Source organism: Drosophila yakuba, chromosome 2R (assembly GCF_016746365.2).
Source record: "Drosophila yakuba strain Tai18E2 chromosome 2R, Prin_Dyak_Tai18E2_2.1, whole genome shotgun sequence".
Classification (NCBI taxonomy): Eukaryota; Metazoa; Arthropoda; class Insecta; order Diptera; family Drosophilidae; genus Drosophila; species Drosophila yakuba.
In genome coordinates, this window is record NC_052528.2 from 4419243 (window position 1) to 4443217 (window position 23975).

The following is a 23975-nucleotide window of genomic DNA, read 5'->3' on the forward strand; positions in this document are numbered from 1 at the left end:
TTATCCTAGGCTTATTACTTGAGCGTTATTGTGTAAGATTTTTGATCGCTCTTCTCAATAATATGTATGGAACTTCTCAATTTAAATTATATGTTTGAAGAACGGTATTAAAAGAATGTCAACGAAGAGTAATGCAAAGGACGGAATTTTCTTAAAATATAGTTACACATATGCCGGCGGATAAAGCTCAAACGCTCTCTTTTCGATTTTTTTCGCTTGTTTGTTGCCACACTGCGATAACAGTATTTGTTTTTCTAGTTGTTTAGATAACAGAGCGATTTGTTGGGGCAGCACCAGACCGTTTTTCTCCGTTCCCAGTGCAAAAATACTTTTGCTTCTGCATCGTAAAACTTTATATATATTTTTCCATCCGGTGCTATTTCCATATATTTATTTTTCATTTTCTTTAAGTGCGTACAAGCGCAAAAGTGGTTTCATTGTGTGCGTGAATAAAAATGAGTTGCCGAGTAGCCGTGAGCTGTATTTTAGTGAGTTGCCACAAAGTATGCTGCAAAGTTTTTCCCATCGTTTTCCGCTGCTCTAAAGGTATAACACTTGTTGCGGGACACGACAGTTGCCTTACAATATTGGTATCTCCGATTCGTTAGTATAATGTAATATGTATTGGGTATAATTTGTGACCGGAGAAATAGAATATAAAAGGTTAAAAAAAAGGGTTTTAATAAAAGGAAATGATAATAAAAATAGTTAATTATGTATTTGGCGTATTTACCCAAAGAATATACAGAATTATAATTATTTTTGAAAAAATAAGCAGATTAGGTGGCGATTTATGATCTCCTTAAAGCCGCCTAATGCATTTACCCTTGGCATTGCAGGTGTCGCGGTCTATTGTCGCCGTTTCCATCTCACTTGTCTGCAAATGCCACACATTTGATTCACACGTTGATGGGCTTACCGGATCGGCAATTCAATGACCACAGATCTGAGATCACATGATGGTGTTTAATGAAATGTCAACAAAGTTGCCTTACACGAAACACGTTATAGCTATTAAAATTACGGTCGCCGATTTCCCAACAAATAGTTTGATGTCACAACCATTGATTTAAAGGCTCAGTTTATGGCTCACTGACTTGCTGATGTGGGTGTGTAGAATGGGTGGATAATTTTCCACCATATTTTTCCGGTCCCGGGATGTATGAAGAATTCTTTTGTGGAGACGTGCCCCTTTGAAGTATTTTCCTGAAGTTGAACGAACTTTTGAGAGCGTAAGACAACAAAAAGCACTGTTTGATATTTTCTGGGGAGCTTTTAATTAGACAGCTTTTTGTTTTCATTCGATGGGCCAATAGCTTTGATAGCATAGTCCCCGATGCATCGATCACCTGTCTCACGGCCACTCTCCCATTTTCCCTGGCCAATCGGGAGAAAGAGAGCGAGACTCGTCGACTGCAGGCGACTTCTCAACTCTAATCTCAGTATAATTCCAACCCTCGGGCCCGGTGGTTGTCTGTCTCTGTCCCCCGCTCGATCCGCCGATCGATCGGTCGAGTGTAGTTTATATGCCCAAAAGTTGTCAACTGTCAAATCACGAAAAAGAAGGAGAAGAGGCAAATACCCGTCAAGTCGAAACCGAAAAGAAAAACGAGAAAACAAATTGGAATACTTTTCGAAACGAGTCGCGTGTCAACTTAAATACTTTGTATGTTTGCAAAGTGCGTGTGTCAATATACAAATGGGTAAATAGGTGCACAGAAAGAAAATATATTTCTTCAGGCTAAGCATAAAATGAGCGTACTTTATCTGATCACAGATGGGATTTATGAACATAAGCAGTGTTCTTCAAGCTCTTATTATGCAAACCTAGAAGATGGTGTTTGTTGTCGGTGCACCTGCGGCAGCCTCAAATCGCAATCCAAATACACTATTAAAGCAAAATCGACTTTTTAACCACGGCTCGTTAATAATCACGCCTAGCTGCCAAACCAAAAAGAAACCAAAACATACAAAAAACATTTCAAGTCGTGAAAATAAAACGAATTATTATAATATATACACATTGCTTGTATGTGTACATAGTCTCGTGCGTTGCGTTCGGTTGTTCAATGGTCAATCACTTGATCAGTCAATGCTATATGGCTAATGGCTGCGTTACGCATACGACATGTGTGCACTATATATTTAGTGCACAAAAATATGTTAAATTTTTTTAGGTGCAACCTAATGAAAAACATGCATCGAATGTGGTTTAATAATACCCTTACAATACCTTGTGCAGGATTGTGCAGAATGATATTGCATTACATTTTTGTACTTACACTTTTCAGTGTAAAGTTGATTATTTGTTGTATGTGGTGGTAGAAATTAATAAAGTGGGCCTAAGAGAAAAAATAATGTAAACAGCAAAGTTTGTTTACAATGATTTTCTAGAGCAATCCGTTGTTGCAACAATAAAAAATGAATGAATTTTAGGGTTTTTTGCTCGCCGTTTTAATTAAATGCAAAATTATGCCCATAATAAAAGAAACGTGCTGTGCTTAATAAAACACACGGCGGGCAAGAATGAGGTACCGAATATATGTATAATGGAATGTATTATTCAAAAATCATTTCAATAAAGTGCATACGAGTGGGTAAAGGCTAAAACCAGTTTCTGGCACAGCTGAAAAACTCATCTCGAGCGGAAAAAAGAAGTGGGAACAAAACGTTCTGTGCCAGGCTCAAAAGGCGCCTATCATCGGTGCAGTTAGTTAACACGGCAATAACTTAATTAATTTTCAATATTGTCGGGACACGAACAAGGCTCGTGGTTCGCATCGAATCGCTTCGCTCTTTACACCACCCCCAACCGCCCACTTAGGCCCGGAATGACACGATCCCTGGCGAATGGCAATTGATACCCATTGGCCATGCCTCCCCCAAAAACGCCGAGATAGATCCCAAAGGTCGCCCATCATGTGCCTCGTCCCTCGAAACTCAGAATTATGGCTGGTGCTAATTGACAAATAGCTAGCTCACGACCGATCGATCGGTCCAAGATATTTATAGCGCGTGCTAAAAAGCGTCTGAGCAATCTGGCAGAGCCAATGCTTGTTGACTGCGTTGTCCCGATCTCTTGAATTAATTGATATGAATAATTTGCTGAGGAAACCAAGTGATTTGGACAAATACTTTAGGCGAAAAAAGTTTAATACCGCATTTGGGGTACTTAAAAGTTTGTAGAGATCATTTTGAGGAAATATGTAAATTGAAAAGTATTATGAACCGCAATTTGCATCTCTCCAATTCAATTTGCATCTTAATTTCCAGGAATAAATAAATTCTTATATCGGATATTCTCATTTTAAATTATTACTTATTTAGTATTGTGTTCATGCGTAAAGCGGAATCCTTTTTATTTGCATTCAATTAAAATAATTTATAATAATAATAATATGGGTGGGTCATGGCTATCTATTAGATTGTTTCCTATCTTTTCGATTCGCGCATACACTTAGTCATCTTTTCGCCATGGTATGACACTTCGCCATTTTCGAATGTCTTTCCTCAGGTGGCTTTCCACTTCTCGTTCATGTTTCAGCCTCCCAATCTTGTTTCGCCCAACGACGCTTGTTGTGCGATGCAATTAAGCCGAAAACGCTGACAATTTGGAAGGGAAACGCGACACAGGAGGGCACTCGGCAGCAATAACAACATTAATCTGCAGTTTGCCAAACTGAAAAACGTTGTCAAATTAAATTTAGCTGCAGCCGGCAATTGTTTTTCCCAGCGAGCTCAGTTCAGTTGGCAAGCGATGCGGTGCCAATGTCGTCAGAGGGGAAAATGTAATAAATTGCACTTGCAATTTGCAATTTGCATGCCCAGAATGTGTTTTTGTTGCCGCTAACCTTTCGCTGTGGCCCCTTCAACGCGGATATTTCTTCTTGATTCTGCTTAAGTCTATTGCTCGTTTTCTATTGCTAAAAATTGTACATTAGATCATGTCACAATTATTTTAGACCTTTGGTTTCTTAATGTCAAGCTGAAGAAGTTTCTTGGTTTTTCTTTCAACAATTTGATCGCATAATATTCACTCTCTAGAATAAGTAATTTATGTGAATTCAAATTTGCAGCCGAATGTCGAATCATGTAATTGAAAACACACAAAGCTACCAATAAACTACGTCAATTTCTATTGAAGTGAATATATTAATTGAGTAATTAACTATTCCCGCCCAACTGCATAAATTTGTTCTATACTTTTACGATCCTTCGATCGCTGCAAACGAACTGATCATAAAGATAGCGATGCAAACTTTATCTGCAATTACTTTACGGCCACTTCAGTAATATCAATTAAATGCCATTTAGGCTCTGAAAGCGTATTTTGGTAGACTTTTTATAGAACCCTTGATTTCAACGTACTTTTACCCCCTTTAATCTATAACTAGAGATGAATAAATGCGCAAATTGGGTTTCTTTTTCCACCCCACCTTGGAGTGGCAATATGGAACTCACAACAGATTGCTCATGGGGCACCATTAATAGATCTATATATGTTCCTTAGTTGATATAGGGCACTTTTGTGCCAAAGCCAAAGGTAATTGCTGAGGGGCTCGTTTGGGTTTTTCTAGGTGTATACTTTAAACATTTTTGTTAATTAATCATTTGCAGTATGAACGTGTCGAGAAAAGCGTTTTTCCCGGTGGTCAATGGCCACGCGCTGTTTATTTTCTCATTTTATTTATACATTTCTGGTATAAACAAACGGCAGGCTTGGATTCATTTAATTTTGCCTGACAAAACATGTGAAAAATCCATGTGTGTATACGCTAAAACAAGATTGGCGGATGGTGGGTGGGTTAGAAAAAATATAATAAACCAACAAAAGTGTGTTCAAATGCGTTAAAGCAAGAGGGCATTACATGAGTGTTTAAAAAAATGGATATTGGTAGATATTATTTTCTCGGAGTGCTAGAAATCGGGTCTGTGGGTCGTTGGAATAATGTAAATTATCGTAATTGGAGGTATGAACTGGGAAGAGGTATACAAATTAACAGTTTATTGTTAGATGTTTTTCTAAATATAACTCCGTGCGATTCTTTATATTTTGCGCTTGACAATTTCATAGGACTGAATCGAATGTTGTTAGTTCCTTTTTAGAAAATAATATAGGTTCCAGGTTGCCTTCCTGTCAAACCTTCTTCGCTCCCAGCCTTCGCCTTCGCTTCCTCCGTGGAAGTTATACAAGAGTTTCCCCATAAATATTTAGACTGTGAGTAGGTTTTCTCCTTCTTCTTTTGTTTGCACAATGTGCGGCTGAGACTTTTTCTGAAACCCAGAAAAAACACTTTCTGAGGTTTCGCCATAAATTTTATTTTGTGGCATGGAATTTTCCTTGCCATGTTACGTACATACATATGTATATGCAGGAATGTAAGAGAATTCTCTTCTCGCCCCCCATTTTCCAAGCTTTTCTGCGCCATGCTTACGAAATTTCCCACAAAAGCTATTTATAAAGGTATTTTCTCTAGATTTGGGTGTTTTCTTCACTACCTCTCTTCGATTCGAGAGCGGGAGAGGAACAGCAAACAGCTGTTTGCTCTGTGGCGCCCGATAGTGAAATGCATAAACAAACGAAAATAGTAAAGGGAAAACAGAAGTAAATCACAAAACAGAATAGCAAGAGCAGGAGACCGACGAAAAAGCTCTGCACCAAAGCTTGCTCGCGCCAGGGGTTCGATCGCTCTCGTTTCATTTATTCTTCATTTGGGAGCTGGGAGCTTTCATTGAGAAGGCTCGCAAATGAAACCGGCCTGTCCGCCGGAAAATATCTGAGAAGCCCGGACGCATCCGAACGCTCCGCACGTAAGCCCGTCCGAGAACTCGTCGTGCGCCGATTTTCTTGGCCGCGATCCCATCACAATCCGCTGATGCGTAATGATTTCTTTCAACCGCCGTGGAAGTATTAAAATTACATTTCGATACTCGATACAGCCAGAGCCCGCAAAAAAATGTGATCTGAAAATTTAAATGTTAAATGTGCTGCAAATTAAATTCAAGCGCTGCCGGCGTCGCTGCTCTCGCGACAGCTAATTGCAGATCGCAATAAATTAAAACAATAAAAGGCAGCAGTGAACAGAGTGTACGGGAATAAAATACACAGAATACACAGACATTAAGCAACACAAAAGAGAGACTGAAATCTACATAAACGATGCCGTTCTCGGTGCCAAAAAAGCGAGTGAACAAACAAAAATTAAAATAAAGCAACAAAATAACAGTAAAATTAAGGCGACCCGTCAAATCGAAAGAAACTCAAATACAAATCGATCGAAAGGAGCTATTCGAGAACACAGCGTGAAAAATGGTTGGCAAAGTCTTGGGCATCAAAGACTTGGAGCAGTTCAGTAGCCGGCGCAGCAGCGTCTACGTCGATCCCGAGTGCGACAAGTTCTTCGAGCTGCCGCTCTTCATCGCGGCCAGCTCGAACGACATCACCACCAAATGCCAGTGCTTCCAGTTCAGTCCAGGTAATAAAACCCACGAGCATCGCCCTCCGCACGTCAAAGTCCGCACACGAGACCAAGCCAGACACAAAACTACGTAGTATAAGTTAAGTTAAGTTTTAACTTAACTAATGCCGGGGTAAAATGTGCTAAATAAAAGATGCTTTTATTTTCTAACTACTTGACAAACTCAAAATTTAAAATATCTACATTTAAATGTAACTGTGCTCTCAGAAGGTTCAGAAATTCATTGGATACTATCGATTTTCTTTCTTGCGACACTTAACAATTGGCCTTGCGTTAATTGATTCAAGAAATGGTACAAATACTTTTAAATCACACTTGACCCGCTTTTTATTAAAATTTTGTTTATTTAAGCTCTATTCTATGTTTTGGTTTTTTAAAACGATTCATTGGGAAAAATTTTAAATGCTTATTAACGTACGGCCTACAAAATAATACTTTAATCGTTATATTTAGTAAGAAATGCTAAATTCAGTCGTTAAGCGTCTAGGAAACTCGAGAAAATAAAACGGGAATAAATCTGTTTTAATTTCCAAAATACCCAGCTGTAGTGGCAGACAATAAATGACATTTTCGTGTGTGTATTCATAATCGTACTAATAGCGATAAAGCTTCGGCATTAAAGCAAATGGTATCCGCTAGTTGCTAAGTTAATTGCACTGCGTTTTGTGCTCCTAATCAGATTGCACACTTTCTTTCGAAGGCGTTTAGCGAATTTAAAGTATGTGAGTTAATCGCTGGGGCTTTGTCTTGGATGTTATAAGTTGCTTGTGAACGGACATAATATCCAATTATGAGGAATGTTTTGAGGGGCTGTCGCAAACAAATGAAATTGATTGCGTTGATGGGAAAACTACTGCATCTGTTGTAAGTAAAATGTGCAGTATATATGGGGACGATATACATCGCAGTTTTTCCATATTCGTTGCTCGAAAAATGCAAATGGATCCGCGAGATGCCGTAGATGGGGATTAATTACCCTCACAAGCGGCACAGCGACTGAACGAAGCTCTACTCAATTATACTAGTTTTTATTATTATTGCGTTTGCTGAATGAAAACATACACTCACCCCATATCTTATCGCTCTCGAGCAATTTGATAGTTCTCCCCGATCTTTTATTGGCCTAATGCTAAACGATTTTTATTCCAGCGATATCCGAAACCATTTTCAAATCGCGTAAAAACGCGATTGTTAGCTGGCTAACAAATCAGTGGGTTCTGCAGCTCAGAATCTGATTTGTTGCCCGATATTGATATGGCTCTGCCCGGCGCTATTTCCCTGGATTTCCACCTTATCAGTTATCGGCGATAAGAGGGGCATGCAAAAATCGATCAGCTGTCGCCGCCTGTAATGAGACATGTCCGCAGTGCAATCAATTACCCCCACACCGATAGCTAATCAATAAGTGGCATTGAGGTGGCCACAGATACGGATGGAGCAGGTTGGGGGTGGGGGTGTGGGGGTCTCTGCATTGTCCTACATACGCAGTTGACCAGCTGACCGAGGAGATAGTAGATCTACGGCTGTCACTCTGTTGACACGTCAGCTTGGGTCATCCGGGGGGTATGGATACAAAGCAGCATAAAGTGTTCGCAAAGATTGCCCTTAATCCCATGACACCTAATTAGAAATAATTATTTAATTCGACAAGCTTTTGATTTACCTTGAAAACATTATATGCTATGAAGTCAAATAAAATCAGAACTTAATTACAGACTGATAGTTACACTTTTAATGCACACGCCGATTGATTGATAGTTGATTCCAGGCTTTCATTTCAAATGAGGTGAAATATTGAAGAGATACCATTGGTTGTGTAAAAAGTATTATTTACCTTGGAACTTTAAAAGGCATACAACATTTAAAGGTGATATTGGAATTTATTTCTAAGAAGGTTATTAAAGGCAATAACTTTTAAGTGTCCATTTCAGAAGAATTTAAAAGAAGAAAACTTACGTCAATGGTTCTTAGTGTGAAAAAATCTGCTTCCAGCTCCATTCTGGAAACTAGACAATGCCAAAAGCTAAAACAATTGTTGCGGCGTGTTCATCAAGTAAATGGTCATACTCGTATTTTCGTAGCCATTTTTCACTTATCAGATACACTTTCCCAAGTATTTTATTTTGACCACTCGAGGCATAAGGAATGCCGCAACCCTACACATGAAATTTAACTACTTATCGGTGGTTCACAAGTGTTTTTTATCTTGAGCTGTGTTGGTCAAAAGCGCCTCGCGACTTTGATGATAGTAGAATAGGTTCCTTGGACTGCCAGTTGAAAGGCTCTAGAGCGGTGATAACCTCAAGAACCTACACTATTAGCCATAACAAAAACAATCGTGTCATATGATTGAAGTGTATGAACACACCCAGAAATAGCCAAAACGGCAGCGTCGACCACTTGAGGTCTTGGTGTTTGTGTTTGGTCATATAGTTTAAATAGTCGAAGGAGAAGCTTGAGTTAATGACCTAACCTAAGAGGGATAAGCTTAAACGCTAATCATAACACTGAAGATTACGCTTCCAATTCAATTGTACTTCAGAACGCCTTATCAACTGTAAGGATTAAACCTTTAGAGATTGGGTACATCATATGATTAGATCAGAGTAAGTGATTTAGATACGATTAATAGGGAAATATATATGACATTAATCTATCAATATTCTTCATTTATAATGTAACTAATCGGTGCTCCCTATCTTTGTTCACAGGCAAAGAGCCTGCACTGCGCTCATACACTGAAATCCAGCAGCTGCTGCAGCAGGGCAAGAAGCGTGACGTGAAGAACATACTCAGGGAGAACTCGTGGCCCATTAACTCCCCGATCCGAGCCCAGCTGTGGCCGATGTTGTGTGGCCAGCACCAGACCAAACAGCAAATGCTAGATGGCTTCTACTGGGAGATGGTTCACCAGGTGGGTTCCATAGACCAAATTCCACCCTATTGAAGCGTACTTAATTTGATTTTGCCTAAAATTCAGGTCTTTGGCACCACGGAGCTGTCGGAGAAGCCGATCATGTTGCCCGCATTTGTGGATGCCACCCACTGTTTGCCGTATCACTTGACCAGCACGGGACGAGCCGTAGCCGATCGCATCGTGAATGTCCTGGGCTACGACTGCCCCGATATTACCTACAGTCCAGTATTGTATCCCATTACATCGATACTTTTGCATTTCATGTCGGGTGAGTTATCGTAATGCCAGTACTCCACCACTCAACATTCCACACCTCTCCATCCGCAGCACACGTGAATGTCAATATTTGATCGAATCATTTTTATCGCCTCTACAAGGCACACAAAAATAAGTGGCACAATTGTAAGGCTCTACGCTCCATTCCCCTCGCTTACCTTCCCATACGTCTATAGGTCTATCTTTTGATATATGTACATAAGTATGTGGTATATATACGGGAGTTCTCGGCGCGTATCGCAGCTGGTTGCAAATTGATGTATCGTGATTTTCTGCCTAATTGATTTGGCCAACATGCAATGAGCCGCAAAATAATTTCTAATATAAATCTATTTATTCCTTTGTACTGTCTGTCGGTACAGTGAAACCCGGCATTGTAGGGCTGTTCATCCCTGCTGATTTGCATAATATTAATAATGCTAATCTAAAAAAGCGCACTACACTGGTAATGCTTCTTTGCCCTGATGGTCCCAAACAGCCTTCTAATATTAATATAACCTTGCGTCGTCTGCATTAAGTATACTCGTACTCGTACCGCACTGTACTTGACCATAGTCAAGTGATCAACGTCTAACTGTCTGATTTAGTTCCGCTTTTGTCGTTGTCTCTGAAATTGTTCGTACTACTTCATTATCAGATAATCATTATTCATTGCTGTTATTGGCGACACAATAATAAAATCGAATATTTAACTTACAGTATAGATTGTTTACTCGAAATTTGGTTTCATCCAGTCAGGTGCGGAGTCGGATCGAGTGCAAATGCGCTGAATCCAGCTCCATCAGTGATGGAAAAAATAATTGAATACGAAATGAACAAAATTTAACTCAAAGGAATGTGAAAATGGATGTGAAACCTTCAAAAACTCATTTCTCAAATTCAGCACAATAATCGCTCAGCGCGTATTTCGAGGTCTAGCACTAGATTAAATGGACAGCTGGTCATGGAAGTGACCCATTGATAACCTCTTAATTGTGGCGATTTGCATAATCTACAGAAATCTTTTCAATTGCAATTGCTTAGCCCTTAACTAGATTCAATTTTTTGAAATAGCGAGACAATCAGTCAACCTATCAAACCTTTATTTCTAAAAATATTTGCTGCTGCTCGTTAAAAATGGTCTTCATTTAATTTTGTACATATGTATGCACTTATATTTGGGAGATGCTGATAAGCTGATTTTTTGAGGAGCAGGTCAGACAGCCTATCATTTTGAAGGTTTGTTTACACTGTGCGAAATACTTTCCCTTCTTTGTGTCCGTCTGGCAGACAAAACTGTTCGATTCCGGTCAAGATTTCAAGGTAATTACCCGCGCTCCAAGTAATCAGATTTTGTCTACGTTATACAAAATCAATTTTCATATATAGAACTGTGACCCCGTTGTTTAAATGGTTTTATTTTCGTTATACACATTGAAGAAGTTACAGTGAATACCTCCAAAACAAGGGAAAACGCTTTAGTCGAGTTCCCCGTTACTCAGTGCGTGTAAGTGCGCTTAGTCAATGCAATTTAGTTGGGTTCTTCTGTTTTCAAGTTCAAGAGTCGCAAATACACGAATGTTTAAACTTTAAAGTGGTATAGATAGCATATGCATATGTCGGACCGTTTGTATTTCGTTGTTGACTTCATTGCATTCGACTCGGTTGGATTCGTCTTCTTTTGCAATTGGCGAACTTCGCCTTAAGCCACTTAAAGTAAACAGAGCCACATTCGAAGCAGAACATTAAGATACTGGCAAATTTCAAGGCCTAAATACGTTTCTTGGTTTACTGACACATCTAGGGTGGGTTAGCTCCTGTGTCTCTTTAATAACTTATACATATATGCTTTTGACGCTCCTCCAATTTACTTTTGGAAAAGCAGCTGTGGCTGTGTGACCATCAGTCATCGCACTGGTTTTAAGATTCATGTGCTTGTAGTATTTCTAGAGTCTTGAAATGGTTCTTCGATTTGAGTTGCGCTTGTCCAATAATGCCAACACGTGAGCATAAAACTCGAATAAAAGGCAGACAGAAGACCTGGCAGGCAAATGCGCACATATGAGTTCTCCATCGTTTATGGATTTGTTTGTCAATTCTGTTCTCCACCGTTCTGCGCCATTCTGTCTCTCCATTGTTGTGTTGTTGTTCAGTTTGTGTTTTTGCGCCCTACCCAAACATTGTCGCTGTGACATACTTGGCTTACCCGATTTTTGAACGGAGTACTCATCACCACATCAAATAGTTGCCTATGCCGGGCACGCACAATTCAGATTAAAGTATATGGAATATTTTGCAGTACTTGGCTTTAATGGCCCGGCACTCTGACGTCAGTCTTGACTCAGGTAGAGAGTGAAAATCGGAATTTAACCCTGCTTTAATTTCTCTGCCCTTTTCCATTCATATGTATGAGTTAGCTAAATAACTGAAATGGAGGCGGCTTTTCAAGGTTTCCCAGATGTAGGAGGGGATTTCACATGTTACACTGGTATATAGTGTGTATCTTATCAGCTTCATTCAGAAAGCTCTAAAATCCATACTCTTTGTTTCTTCATACCTATTTAGGATTACTTGTCTGCTGCTCTTCTCCGATTAGGAAATTCAAAAATTGTTGTATTCGCTTTTATCTAAGTTTATTAAATGTGTTGTGTGTATTTTCCGCTTTTGTTTTTGTCTTGCCATATTTGCATTGTTTATGCTTGAGTTTGTTGAGCTAATTAAAGCAGGAAAGCAGATGGACTGGACTCCTGGTTTCTGTTCGTGTATCTCGGATGTGGGTCTTTAGGCTATCTTTGGCTATTTTTAGTTGGCTGGCATCTCATAAATAACTCGGCACGTGCTCTCTGACGCCTACTGACTTAAGATTCTGTCTCATTAGCTAATCGACCTTTGTATGTGTTTAAATGTGGCGGAACTTCTGTGGTGATGGCTGTGGTTTCTGGTTGTCTGTTTCTTCGACAGGCTCGCCTTTCCCACAGATTTATGTCGGTATTATCAGTTATTTGATTAATTTCAATTGAAATTGTTTACTTACTTTCGCGCCGACTGATAATGATGATGAGGGGTCGTTAAAGTTTGAGCCTAATGCAAATGCTGGAAGATTTTTGCAGTGCAATTGCATTGACTAACGCACGTCATGCTCCATATATAGCAAGGGCTCTTAAATATTTAACGAACTTATCTAATATATGCCCGCACTCCAGCTGTCTTTCCGCAATAGATAAAGTTCAGCACACTATATGTACTCCAGACCCTGCTCCAATCCGCTGGCAAATGAGAACAATCCGGGGAATCTAAGTCGAACCGCCTGGGGCCAGTGTAATCCACTGATAAGCCGGCGAAATCCGCTGATAAGGCCCTTGTTTACCCCGCGGCGTTTGAAACTAATTAAACTTTGTAATGCAGCAAATCAATCCGATGACTTCTTATCGCCCTGAAAGGTTAAAGTCGGTTCAGTACCCAATTTATATTTAATGTCCTTTAAAGTCCACTTCCCCAACTGAACTCCCCTCCAGTTGCTAATTAAACGGAAATGTGCCCACAATTGCACACAATTGTTTTTTAAACGCCTGCCCAATACTTTGAGTTACGCTAATGACTCGCTCACGACTGTTTGGAAATCAACTCGAGCTAAACTCCGAGAGGGTATTTATAGCTCGAACACTGCGACATTGCATAATTTGATCTAATTTAGAAATCAAATAATCGGAGCGCACATACACAGGTCGCTGGAAAAATGGTGCCGGCTAATTATGGAAATTGAAGGGGGCGAGGTTGGGGCGGGGAAATGGTGGTGATGGGGGTGAGGCTGGTCAAAGTGCACTCCGCGGACGGATGCTCAACGCATTTGCAATTGAATTTTCGCTGCGTCATAGGGGTAATTCGTGTGTATTCATACGTACATATATGCACAGCAAACCAAACCACTACAAATGCTATAAGTCGAGCTGCTGCAGTTCCACGATTAAATTGGATGCGGATCTGGAAGGGAGGGGGTGTGGGGTGGCAACTGCATAATTTGTGGCTAAGGTTGGGTCTGTTATTAAATAGATAATTGATAAAAAAACTGCCATACGATCTTTCTTACAAGTGCCAGCGGGGCGTATTAAATATCGAATATTAGATATTTTTACGACACGTTGGGGTTGTTCGAAAAATTTGCTGGTAACTATTAAGGCAATTATTGTCAAATGTATTTCGTTAGCTATATTTAAATTAAGAAAAAGCAAACCATTCGAATGAGAAAATAATTTTAATTAGGTCACTTAATTTGTATTAGCATTCTGTACAAATAAAATATATTGCCGCTATATTTTCCAGAGGAGGAGGCTTACATATGTCTAGCCGGTTTGGTCGGTAGCAAGGAGAAGGTATTCATCAATCAAACCAAACTACAGCACGAAGTCACCTGGAAGACGGTGATGCAAATAGCCAAAAAGCACACGGTAAATAGTAGACCCCTAGTACACACATCGATCAAATGCTAATCAAAAGTTTATCGTTCAGAAAAGTGCTACTTCGTATTTCCAACGTATTTGCCCAGGCCTGAAGCTGGAACGCATCTTCATGGACTGGTGCTGGTGGATTCTAGCCGGTCTACCCTTCCAGCATCTGGTGCGGATCATGGACTGCTACTTCCACGAGGGCATCAAGGTCCTTTATCGCGTGGCCCTCGTCATACTCAACCTTTTTCACAAGGAGTGCCAGTCGAACAACGAATGGAGTCCGGACAACATTAAAAACGACATTGGCAATGCTTTGATCAAGTTCTGCAAGAAGATACCAGTGTCGCCGGCGAAGTTGCTCCATGCCGCGTTTAGTATTAGGGGACTGAGGTAGTTTAAATATGAATTTATATTCAATGTGATGCGTTTGTAATGGCAGATTTCTTCTCTTGCAGTACCCAGTATATTTCTAGAATATTTATCAAGACTGAAATGCTACTAAAAAGCCGCTCCGTGCTCACCAGCGGTTCGAAGCAATTAATCAAATCGCGTTCAAGTGATAATCTGCCCACTAGTCAGTCGCAGGTCAACATCCAAATGATGTCCCATACCCTGACCATCCGGGAGGTATGTGTATATAACCCCTAACCCAATTGACGCACCCCAACCCCAACTACCATCACAAAGCATACACAGCAAACACAGTACACAGAATACAGAGTACAGAGTACAGAATACAAACAGAAACCGAGTTAGGCATTCCTTTAGTTAATAATAACCCAAATGAAACTATTCACACAGCACTAGCAGCAAAACACCTTATCTAATGGTAAACTCTGATTTATTTTTATTCGTTTTCTGTTTATGTTTCTCTCACAACTTCTTCAACTCTGAAACAACGCACCCAATAAATAAACAAAACCAGAAGCTGCACTCCGAGAGCTGTCGCAATTTGGTATGAGGCCGTAAAGAGCTATACAAAATTATTATTACAAAAAAAATGCCAATGTTTGATTGATTCAGCTTGTTCTGTTGTCTTTCTTTCCACACTATCTTTGAATGAGTTAAATCTGACTTTTATTTTAATAATTTACTCGAATCGAGTTTCAAAGCATGAAAATAGACAAGTTTTTAATAATAATTTAAAGCAAATATGTGTACATACGAAAATGATTAATTCGAAACCAACTGTATCAAGTTCTGATACTTTGTCCAGTTAATTTTCAAAATCTCCCCAAACAGATTCGACTCGATTTTTGTGTCCGTTCTGCTTCCACTTGACTTTTGTGTTGTGTTTGATTTTCGTCATTTATTATTTCGCGGAATGAAATAACTTCTCGCCGCTTATGTTTCTTTACTTATCATTCAAAGCAAAAGCACAGCCTCAACAATAACCACATTTATAATAACCACACCGTATAGCTTTTTATTGGATTTCGTTGCTTTTTGTTGTAATTAAAAAAAATATTGCAATGCCTATACTCACATACAGAAATACATAAACAAACAAGAATCCTCATGTGAATTTGCTCCATATATGAAATCAATATATAAATCGTTATTTCTATTTTTCTTGTACTTTTTTTGCTGCCTTGGCAACGAATGAATGAATATTAACGATACTACAAAAATAATAATTGCGAAATACAATATAAATTTGCGTACGCTTGATCAATGTATACATACTTTTGAATTCGGTGAAATACATTTCCACGGGTTCATTGGCTGCATTTGGGTGCATTCTGTTAAATATTTCATCCATCACGATTTTGTATAAACTGTAGGGTGAAAAATCGCCCGGTCATAGAGCCATCGCGATGGGCGTTTATCCCATACACAATCTGAAAAGTCAAGCTTGTAAGAACGAAGATGTAAGTGAAAGTCAAAGTCCACTCCACTACAATAAAAAGCCAATAATTCCCACCGAGATACCCACAAAACACACTATATTCGTATAATATACCTCCAATATATTTTGAAGCTTTTGGCTCACGTTTTTACCCACATTCCGTTCAAGCCACATAACCTGCATGTAGTGCCAGAATTCGTTTTCAATCGATTGGAAACAAGTTGAATTATTCCATTCTAAAAGTTTCGTTTACATTTGTATATGATTTTACCATCATTTTTTAGATTTCCGCGTAGTTGGCAATTCTTTTACTATTAACGATGATTTCTGAGTTTTAATTACGTCAACCCAATTCTTACCAGAAGGCATATAAAGGGCATAGGGGAGTCAGCTAGCACATCTATAAGTCGATTTCATGTGTCCCCCTAAGATCTCATCCGCCACATTTCATTTAATTTTTTGCTATATATCCATCTATATCTTTTCATAGCATTTTGGTTTGCCGGGCACAAAGAATTTCATAAAAACCTGGACGGATAGACAATTTGTAAGCATTGCATTGCATATTGAAAACCCTCCAACCTGTTTTCCCCGTTTCCATTGTCATTACAATCCACACCGTAATTCCATTAAATTGAATGCAATTATTCCTTTGAACACCTATCAAAAATTCCGAAAAAGTTTTTATTCCGTGTCGTCTTAGAAAATATTTTAAAAGTCCCTGTCTATGTAATAGTGTCATTGTTCTGCTGTTTTTAATTGTTAGTGGTCTGCATTCATTTGAGAATTGGATGTGCGAGTCGCACAGTATATAGTATTAAATTAAATTCATAAGCTTACAGTTTGAGAGCCGCTGAGCCACAGTTTAAGATGCGCTGCTGCCGCGCCGCTGCCGCTGCTTACAGTTGGAATTGAACTGAACAGTATATTATCTGTAGTTTTTAGGCCTCATCGACAGTTGTTGCCTTTTAGTACGTAACCCCGGCTTTTAGTTGTCTTTTCGTTGAACTTTTTGCCTTTTAGTTCATGTTCTTTCACTCTAATTTACCCACGCCAACGTATTTTGTTCTGTCATTGGCTAATTGCTACCCCTTTCAATACGTTACTCGTAGTTGTAGCCAAGTTGCAGCCTTCAATCGTGCTTGGATGAGTTGCTAACAAATACGCCATTCGTTCTCCCATAGCTGTTCACGCTGTGGTCCTGGCTGCCCGTGCGGATAACAATGTACCAACCGGTGCTGCTCTACACCACGGAGGAGCACGGCTGCTCGCTGACCACGTTCTACGTTCGGGTGGAGCAGCATGAGCCCACGCTGCTCATGATTAAAACGTGCAATAATGAGGTGAGTTTCAAGGAGCTATTAATGCCAAATACTAAGGTTTTTTTATGTGAAAACTTAAAATATAATATTTGAATGGTTTGTTGTAAATCAAATGTTGCTCTTAGGTATTTGGTGCCTACTGCTCCTCGCGCTGGTTTGAAAGAAATGTAAAAGATGACAAGGGCCAGCGACAGGCCTACTTCGGTACCGGCGAGACCTTTTTGTTCTCCCTATATCCAGAAAGAGCCAAGTACCCATGGGTGGGCATTGAGGGCGACAAGGACTTGGGACACAGTTCCGAGCTGTTTATGGCGGCCGACTCCAAGATGATTACTATTGGTGGCGGGTATGATTCATGCTGCTGGCTATCTCCGATCTTATAATTCAGTCTTCATTCTCTATTACAGCGAGGGGCAGGCCATCTGGATGGACGAGAACATACGTTTCGGCAAGACGGACAGCTGCAAGACCTTCAACAATCCGCCGCTGTGTCCATCGGGCGACTTCGAGATCCGGGTGCTTGAAGTCTACGGCTTCGTGGGCATCTAAAAACATTCTTAGTCTGACCGATATTGCCCGCCGATGATCAAGTGCTCAGTAAAACTGCTCGACGTTCCCCCCGCGTTTCCCTAACCAACTCAAACTCCTATATTGCTTTCGTTTCCACCCATTAATGGCGTACGCTGATGGTACCAAGATGAGAAAATGTGTAAACATTTCTAAAAGCTTATTTACAATAATGTATCGAAGGTGGCCAAGCAGCAGTAAATGCCGCCGTCGTCGTGTTAATGTTAAATGTTAGTGAAAAATGCAAAACAAAAACAAATTATATATTATATAATGGAAATACTCTGTGAGTTCATATTTCAAAACGGAAAGCTTTGAAATTACAATACCCTAGTTGTTATAACCCCTTTACATATATACATGATATCTATACAAGTATATATAAAATGAATTATTATAATGTGTATATTTATATGTAAAGCGTATTTCTATAGCCATGTACCCGGAGCAAACAAAAAATTATTCCTTACAAATTGAAAGCAGAATTCAACACCGGAAAACTTGGGCTGCAACATCATTTTTGTTTGTTAGCGTTATTATTTCATTTAATTTATAAATACTTAGTTTTCTTTCTGTAAACCAAATTTACTGACTTGACTGAATTCGTTATTAATGTTATTAATATTATTATTGCTACGTGTATAGAAAGTGTAACTTGTAAATTGCATTGAAAACAACTAAATGTTTCTGAAAGTTGTCCCATTTGGTCGCAAAATATAGAGATAAAGTAAAACCAAACCTTTTTCGATTAGTGCTGCAGCTGACGCCAATGATATAGTCAGATATTACAGATATATACTACAACTATTTATCCCCAAGTAATAAATATAAGGCTAATGTCCTTAAGCAGCGGAATTTGTGGTCGGTTCAAAGTTCAAAATATGTAGAAGGAAAGATTAGGCAGTGGAGAGCTTCCACCCATGTGCAATTGATCTCAAAACGAAAGGAAAAAAAAGAAATGTATTAAATGTTGAAGGCTTCATAAGTAGGCATACACAAAAACGGAGAACAATCAATAATTATTTTAAGAGTCCATTCCATTTTGCATACCAACGAAATTTTTTGCTCACCTCCACCTAAAAACTCCACGCACACAAAAATTTTGCACATTTTTCTAGTCAATTTTTATGTTTTACAAAAATAACATGGTGTGTCTCCTCCCATTTCCCTCTAACTGAACACTCATTTGCCTTTGAGTGTCTGCAAATTCCGATGGCTTATTGATCGTTGCACTACTCAAATGAATTGTTACATTTAAACGAAAGAACTACAACGAATTGAGGGGAAGGGACAGTAATGATCACAGATTGCAGAATGTAATCCACAACTATTTCATTGAGGAGCTGGCACTCCACAATTCCCGAACCCAAATCCCATACCCTACAAATTATTTTGCCAACCCAATATAACCCAGGTCAACTGCAATCAGTGAGAGTACTGAAAGGCGCAGCAGTGGAAAGGAATCTAAAATATGAATAGTTTCAGGTTTTAAATAAACTCTGTGTGTTGTTGTTACTATGATTCAATGTATATGTGTACGCAGCATTATATAAACGAACTATATTATATACCCAACTACAAAACAAGTTGAACAAGTTGATCCATACATTGCAAATCTGTTTGTTATTTGTTTCTGAGTTTGAATCGTGTTGAAACAATAAATTTTACTATATTTGGTTGACTAATGCTTACACGCTGAAGATATGAATTGTTGATAGAGTTTAAGTCGCGGAGAGATTGACGTGGATGCCACAGCATGGACGCGGCAGTTGTACTCGAAGGGCGGCCAGCATGGACAGTATTTGGTGAGGCATAAACGCAAACACAATCTTTTGTACATAAATTGTTTTCTATCTAAATTGTTCTCAATGTGTAGTTTATGTACAATATCTTGATAAATATCCATATAATTATATTTGAATGTTATTTATGTATAGCCCAGAAGTGTTATGAATATAATCCGCACCTAAACCCATTAAGATAATAAACCAAGATGTTATCTGTTTACCTACATACAATAATTTATGCTAGAAACTGGAAATAAATGTAAATCTAGACGTGTTTGTCGATCAAGAAATCAATTGACTAGAAATTGAAAGAGAAATTGTGTGTATCGGTTTGGAAGTGTTATTTTTTATTTATTTTATGGATATTTTGTAATTAATGATCCTAATTGCAATCCACACATACACATACTTACATACACACGCGAATAGAGTAGGAGACGAGTAAATTTTATTCAATAAATTATATTAAATCAAACAAGTATAATTATATTATATAAATATATATGTATGTTAAATCATTTTAGTGGATGTATAAAAACAATGGAAAGAAAATCAAATAAAATAATAATTACAAAAATATTAGCTGTTTGATTCTATGGGTCTTGGGCTTGAAGCTAAATTTTTAAAATGTTCAGTAGGACATTGATAACATAAGACATCTGCCCTAGGAAGGTAAGACTATTGGGTTAAAGTTCGGTTTCCTCTTGTTCAGTGCCCTTTGAAGTCCTGTTAGTTAGTTGGACAGAAAAACAACAATCTTTTATACAATACTTTAGTATATTATGCTTAATAGGAAACATTGAAATACCACCGCCGTTATACGCGACTCTCATTTTATACGTTCGCAAGTAAGATAAGCAGACCGAGTAGCGAAAGGGCGCTGACCAGGGGTAGAGTGGATAATGTAGCGGCTGTGTTGCACAAATCCGTATTGCAGAGTGTGCAACCCAGGAAATTCATAAAGGGCACCACAGGATCTGGTCCATCGTCGCAACTTATGCCTATCGGTGAGGCATCGCCAAAGTAGCAGGAACGCCTCACGAAGCGCGTGTCTCCTGGCACTGCGACAAATGCGTCATTTTGTGTTTGATTGTCTTGACACATTTTCCCAAAAGTATATACTCACTTCCCTCGTGGTACTTGGTAAGGCAAGTGGCCTCCGCTCCCAGGGATCGCATGTTCGCCACTACATCGCAATCCGTCGTGGATATGTCATCGCCCGCAAACCGCTCCCCACACCCTGGATTATTGACGGAATCACATTCGTAGCAGGTAATAGCACGGGCTGATGACGACATGCGTAGATATGTGTGTCCACGGCAGCATACAGAAAAAAAACCAATTGATGAGACTTGTGGGTAAACCTCTTTATCATAAAGAAAATAAACAATTGGATACACAAATTCCTGATGTTCCGCAACTTTAAGGATTAAAACTGGAACTTCAATTCCCCTTTAGATGTCTGTTAGTTCAGATTTGCACTATAATTCTAGCACCTTTTATACTTTGTATGTAACCAATGACTAACAGATAAGATTTTCTTTACAGAACAGTTTCCCGCAAAATAGTCGTTAAGACCCCTAATTCACTGATTTCAAATAAATCGTGTTGGCATATCTCGTCTGCTTCTGAGATATTTCAAAGTATTAACCAAAATTTTGGTGCTTCCTGCATGAGTGATGACTGGCGGGCGCGAAACTCACCTGAGCTTGCCAGCGTGACGAGCAGAAAGAGGGAGGAAAGCGCTGCCATCATCGCCATCGTACCGCCCAGAAAACAGTTGTTTCCACTGTCCGGTCGGCGGTCGCGGTGAGTCAGTATAGCTATAGCTATAACTATGCGATGCCGATACGTGCGCGAATACAGATGTTGTCTTCTCGGATGCCGGACCGATTTTAATCACATGATAGATGCGCTATATAGCCAGAAACCGCCGACCAACGACCAACGACCACCGACTCGAAGCGTTGCACACACGCGACTGAACTAAACAGAAACTGAACTGAACGTGCGAACAATCGCATTCAGAATGTGAATTTGATTTTCATAACAGATTTTCACTTCTCCATCGTTGGCATTTCCCTGGCCAACGCGTGTTGACATTGTGCCCTGCCCTGCCCTGGCATGCCCTTTCCTCGCCAATACAAATATTTCAGGCAAGGTTCATTAGTGGCATTTGAACAAATAAACAATTTGGCATTCTGTGTAAAATTAGTTTTTATTAGTTTGTATTTGGATCGTTCGAAAATTGTTTGCCAGCTTTTCGGCTCATGTGTGCTGATGTTGCTCATACGCCATGTTCGCCGTTGATTAGCCATTAATACGGTGGGGCAGATTTGACTAAATGGTTTTGTGGATGGAGTGCTTTACTAATGTGGGCTCTACTAATTGATGGTTCTGGGAATTAGGATTACTTCTAAATTGAACTAGGTTTACTTAAGCTACTGTGCCTTTTAATATTCACTTCAAGCTCCACATTTGCACTTAGTCTTCTGCCGCTTCAGAGCAGTTGAGGTGCCAAGAAAAACAAGACCAGACTGGCGAAGATTTTCCATTTATCCACTGGACGTCCGTCCGATCCATTGCAGTAGTTTTCGCTGTCGCACACATGACAACTTGAATTCTGCACCGCCGTCAGGGTGGGGTCCATTTTGCACCACACATCGGTGGCATTTACCTCGCCAAAGTAGCAGCCTCTGACGATTTTACGTATGCCATTTTCTGCAGAAGCAAAACATTGAGTGAGTCTACTTTCGGGCTAAATTTTCGTAAATAAACATGTTTTATTGTCCGTCTTTAATAGGCTTATACGAAATGTCTACGTATAGTCCAAAATATCGATATTGTTGGAAAGTCTACAACATTTTTCTGAAATAAGGTCACAGCTTTCTGTATATGCATGTATATAATGTATGAATTTTTCACATAATTAATTTTATTTGTTTTGATTGCGTCAGAAATCATTTAGGAAATTATTATCTGAAAGGTAAATACAAATCTCAGACGGAAAACATTTCGAATGTTTAATGATTAAATAGACACTTACACTTAAGGTTTCTTAAACTGGATATTAAATGACGTTGAATAAATGGGCAATTACCTTAAAGTATGCTTAGTGGATACAAAAACTTGAGTGGATTCCGTTATCTCCACCTTTAAATGTTTAATTCTTTTTTTAATTTTTCTTTTAAAATTGTTTCTTTATATGCAATTAAAGAAACATAAAAAATTGTTATGAATATGTATTAAATATTTTATGCGTGTAAAGCTGCATTTTATGTGGTGGCACGACAATTGGTTCATAGCTACGGGATTAAGTCCGTTGTATTTTTGGTAAATTGGTTCGAATAAACTCACCCTTGAACACCCGTTTCAAACAGGCCGTGGCATTCACATTAAGAAGATCATTCTCCAGAAATCGCGGCGGAGCAATAAAGGCGCAGTCGTATTTGAAATGGTTCTCGACTTCGAAGTCGTCGCCGCAACTAGCCTCGTATACGGATTCGCAGGCGTAGCACTTGATGGCGTAAGCTAGTGGCATTGGGAGATGGGAAGACCAGAGATGCGTCTTATTTATGGCAGAAATGAGATCAGGCGTGGACAGCCGGCCGACTCGTCGGCAAACGCAAAAGTCACAAACGCAAAGTAAAAATTTGAAAAGACCAAATCCAAACACAACAACAACAAACCTGAGGCCAGCAGCGAGATGAGCGCGCCAAAGAAAAGTAAATAATGCGGCATAGTTGATGGGGAGCAAATCGGTTTGCAACCTTTCTCGTTGGTGATTGGAATTGGTTTTATTTGATATTTATGGTTTTATGGAAACAATTTCAAGTGGCGGGATTATTTATAGCTCTGCTCAGCGCAGTTGAAACGATCCGCACGAGGTTTGAACATACAAAACATACATCCGCTGACTACAACATAATACGAGAATACCTTTTCAATATTTTCAACTATATTAAAGACTTTTTTATATTTATTGGTCTTAGCCTGCAGGAAAGTAAAATGTAAACACGCGTTGGCAATTTCGCCTAGATTTGATTTTCCTTGATTTTTCCCGAGTTCCCGGCTAAATTCTTGGAGCCGTCAGTCAGTCGACGTCCGCACACGAAATCGAACTAAAAGAATGCCAAAAGAAATTTCCAAATTCAACTCCTTGCCGTTTTTCTCTTTTTGTTTAACGCTCTCTTTTTTCTGTGGTGAAAACACTTTATGGCCATTTTGCCTGGCGTCATCGCTCAACGTTTTAATTTGTCTAAATTTAATGAACATTTAGTGTTTTCCTCAACTGAGTGGAGACTTGACATGGACATGGGAAAATGCGAGTGTATGGTCAATGCGAGTAAAATCA

General features: G+C 39.2%; 3 protein-coding genes and 1 long non-coding RNA gene across 13 annotated transcripts in view; 1 reads left to right on the plus strand and 3 right to left on the minus strand.

Annotated features, from left to right (window-relative positions):
* LOC6529268 (GTPase-activating protein skywalker) overlaps window positions 1-18567 on the plus strand; it is a 39321-nt gene extending 20754 nt beyond the window's left edge. The window contains exons 1-11 of one of the 10 annotated variants that reach the window (XM_015196787.3): window positions 5817-6476; window positions 9191-9393; window positions 9460-9664; window positions 13972-14096; window positions 14158-14486; window positions 14552-14723; window positions 15022-15051; window positions 15881-15967; window positions 17130-17288; window positions 17393-17613; window positions 17675-18567. In XM_015196787.3, coding sequence (XP_015052273.1) covers window positions 6311-6476; window positions 9191-9393; window positions 9460-9664; window positions 13972-14096; window positions 14158-14486; window positions 14552-14723; window positions 15022-15051; window positions 15881-15967; window positions 17130-17288; window positions 17393-17613; window positions 17675-17816 — 1839 coding nt within the window. In that variant the 5' untranslated portion in view covers window positions 5817-6310 and the 3' untranslated portion in view covers window positions 17817-18567. The other 9 variants (XM_039372903.2, XM_015196791.3, XM_015196788.3 and 6 more) reach the window with 9 other exon arrangements.
* On the minus strand, window positions 16046-17061 carry LOC26535681. The gene is made up of 2 exons (XR_005560736.1): window positions 16786-17061; window positions 16046-16605 (listed from the first exon to the last, which is right to left on the minus strand). It is a non-coding gene; the product is annotated as an uncharacterized LOC26535681 (long non-coding RNA).
* Window positions 18568-20379: 1812 nt separating the features above from the next.
* LOC6529269 lies at window positions 20380-21617 on the minus strand. Its single transcript, XM_002090238.3, has 3 exons — window positions 21325-21617; window positions 20748-20906; window positions 20380-20682 (listed from the first exon to the last, which is right to left on the minus strand). The coding sequence occupies exons 1-3, from the start codon at window positions 21380-21382 to the stop codon at window positions 20456-20458; spliced, it is 444 nt and encodes a 147-aa protein (XP_002090274.1). The 5' UTR covers window positions 21383-21617; the 3' UTR covers window positions 20380-20455.
* Window positions 21618-21832: 215 nt separating this feature from the next.
* On the minus strand, window positions 21833-23749 carry LOC6529270. Its single transcript, XM_002090239.4, has 3 exons — window positions 23311-23749; window positions 22979-23152; window positions 21833-22342 (listed from the first exon to the last, which is right to left on the minus strand). The coding sequence occupies exons 1-3, from the start codon at window positions 23360-23362 to the stop codon at window positions 22122-22124; spliced, it is 447 nt and encodes a 148-aa protein (XP_002090275.1). The 5' UTR covers window positions 23363-23749; the 3' UTR covers window positions 21833-22121.
* Window positions 23750-23975: the final 226 nt, after the last annotated feature.

Bases quoted from the DNA above. Each gene is read 5' to 3' on its own strand.
- LOC6529270 (XM_002090239.4), bottom strand. From the start codon at position 23,362: ATGCCGCATTATTTACTTTTCTTTGGCGCGCTCATCTCGCTGCTGGCC. The intron at 23,153-23,310 runs GTTTGTTGTTGT...CAATGCCACTAG, and splicing joins CATCTCGCTGCTGGCCTCAG to CTTACGCCATCAAGTGCTAC. The intron at 22,343-22,978 runs GTGAGTTTATTC...TTGCTTCTGCAG, and splicing joins TTTGAAACGGGTGTTCAAGG to AAAATGGCATACGTAAAATC.
- LOC6529269 (XM_002090238.3), bottom strand. From the start codon at position 21,382: ATGGCGATGATGGCAGCGCTTTCCTCCCTCTTTCTGCTCGTCACGCTG. The intron at 20,907-21,324 runs GTGAGTTTCGCG...TGTCGTCATCAG, and splicing joins CGTCACGCTGGCAAGCTCAG to CCCGTGCTATTACCTGCTAC. The intron at 20,683-20,747 runs GTGAGTATATAC...CATTTGTCGCAG, and splicing joins TACCAAGTACCACGAGGGAA to TGCCAGGAGACACGCGCTTC.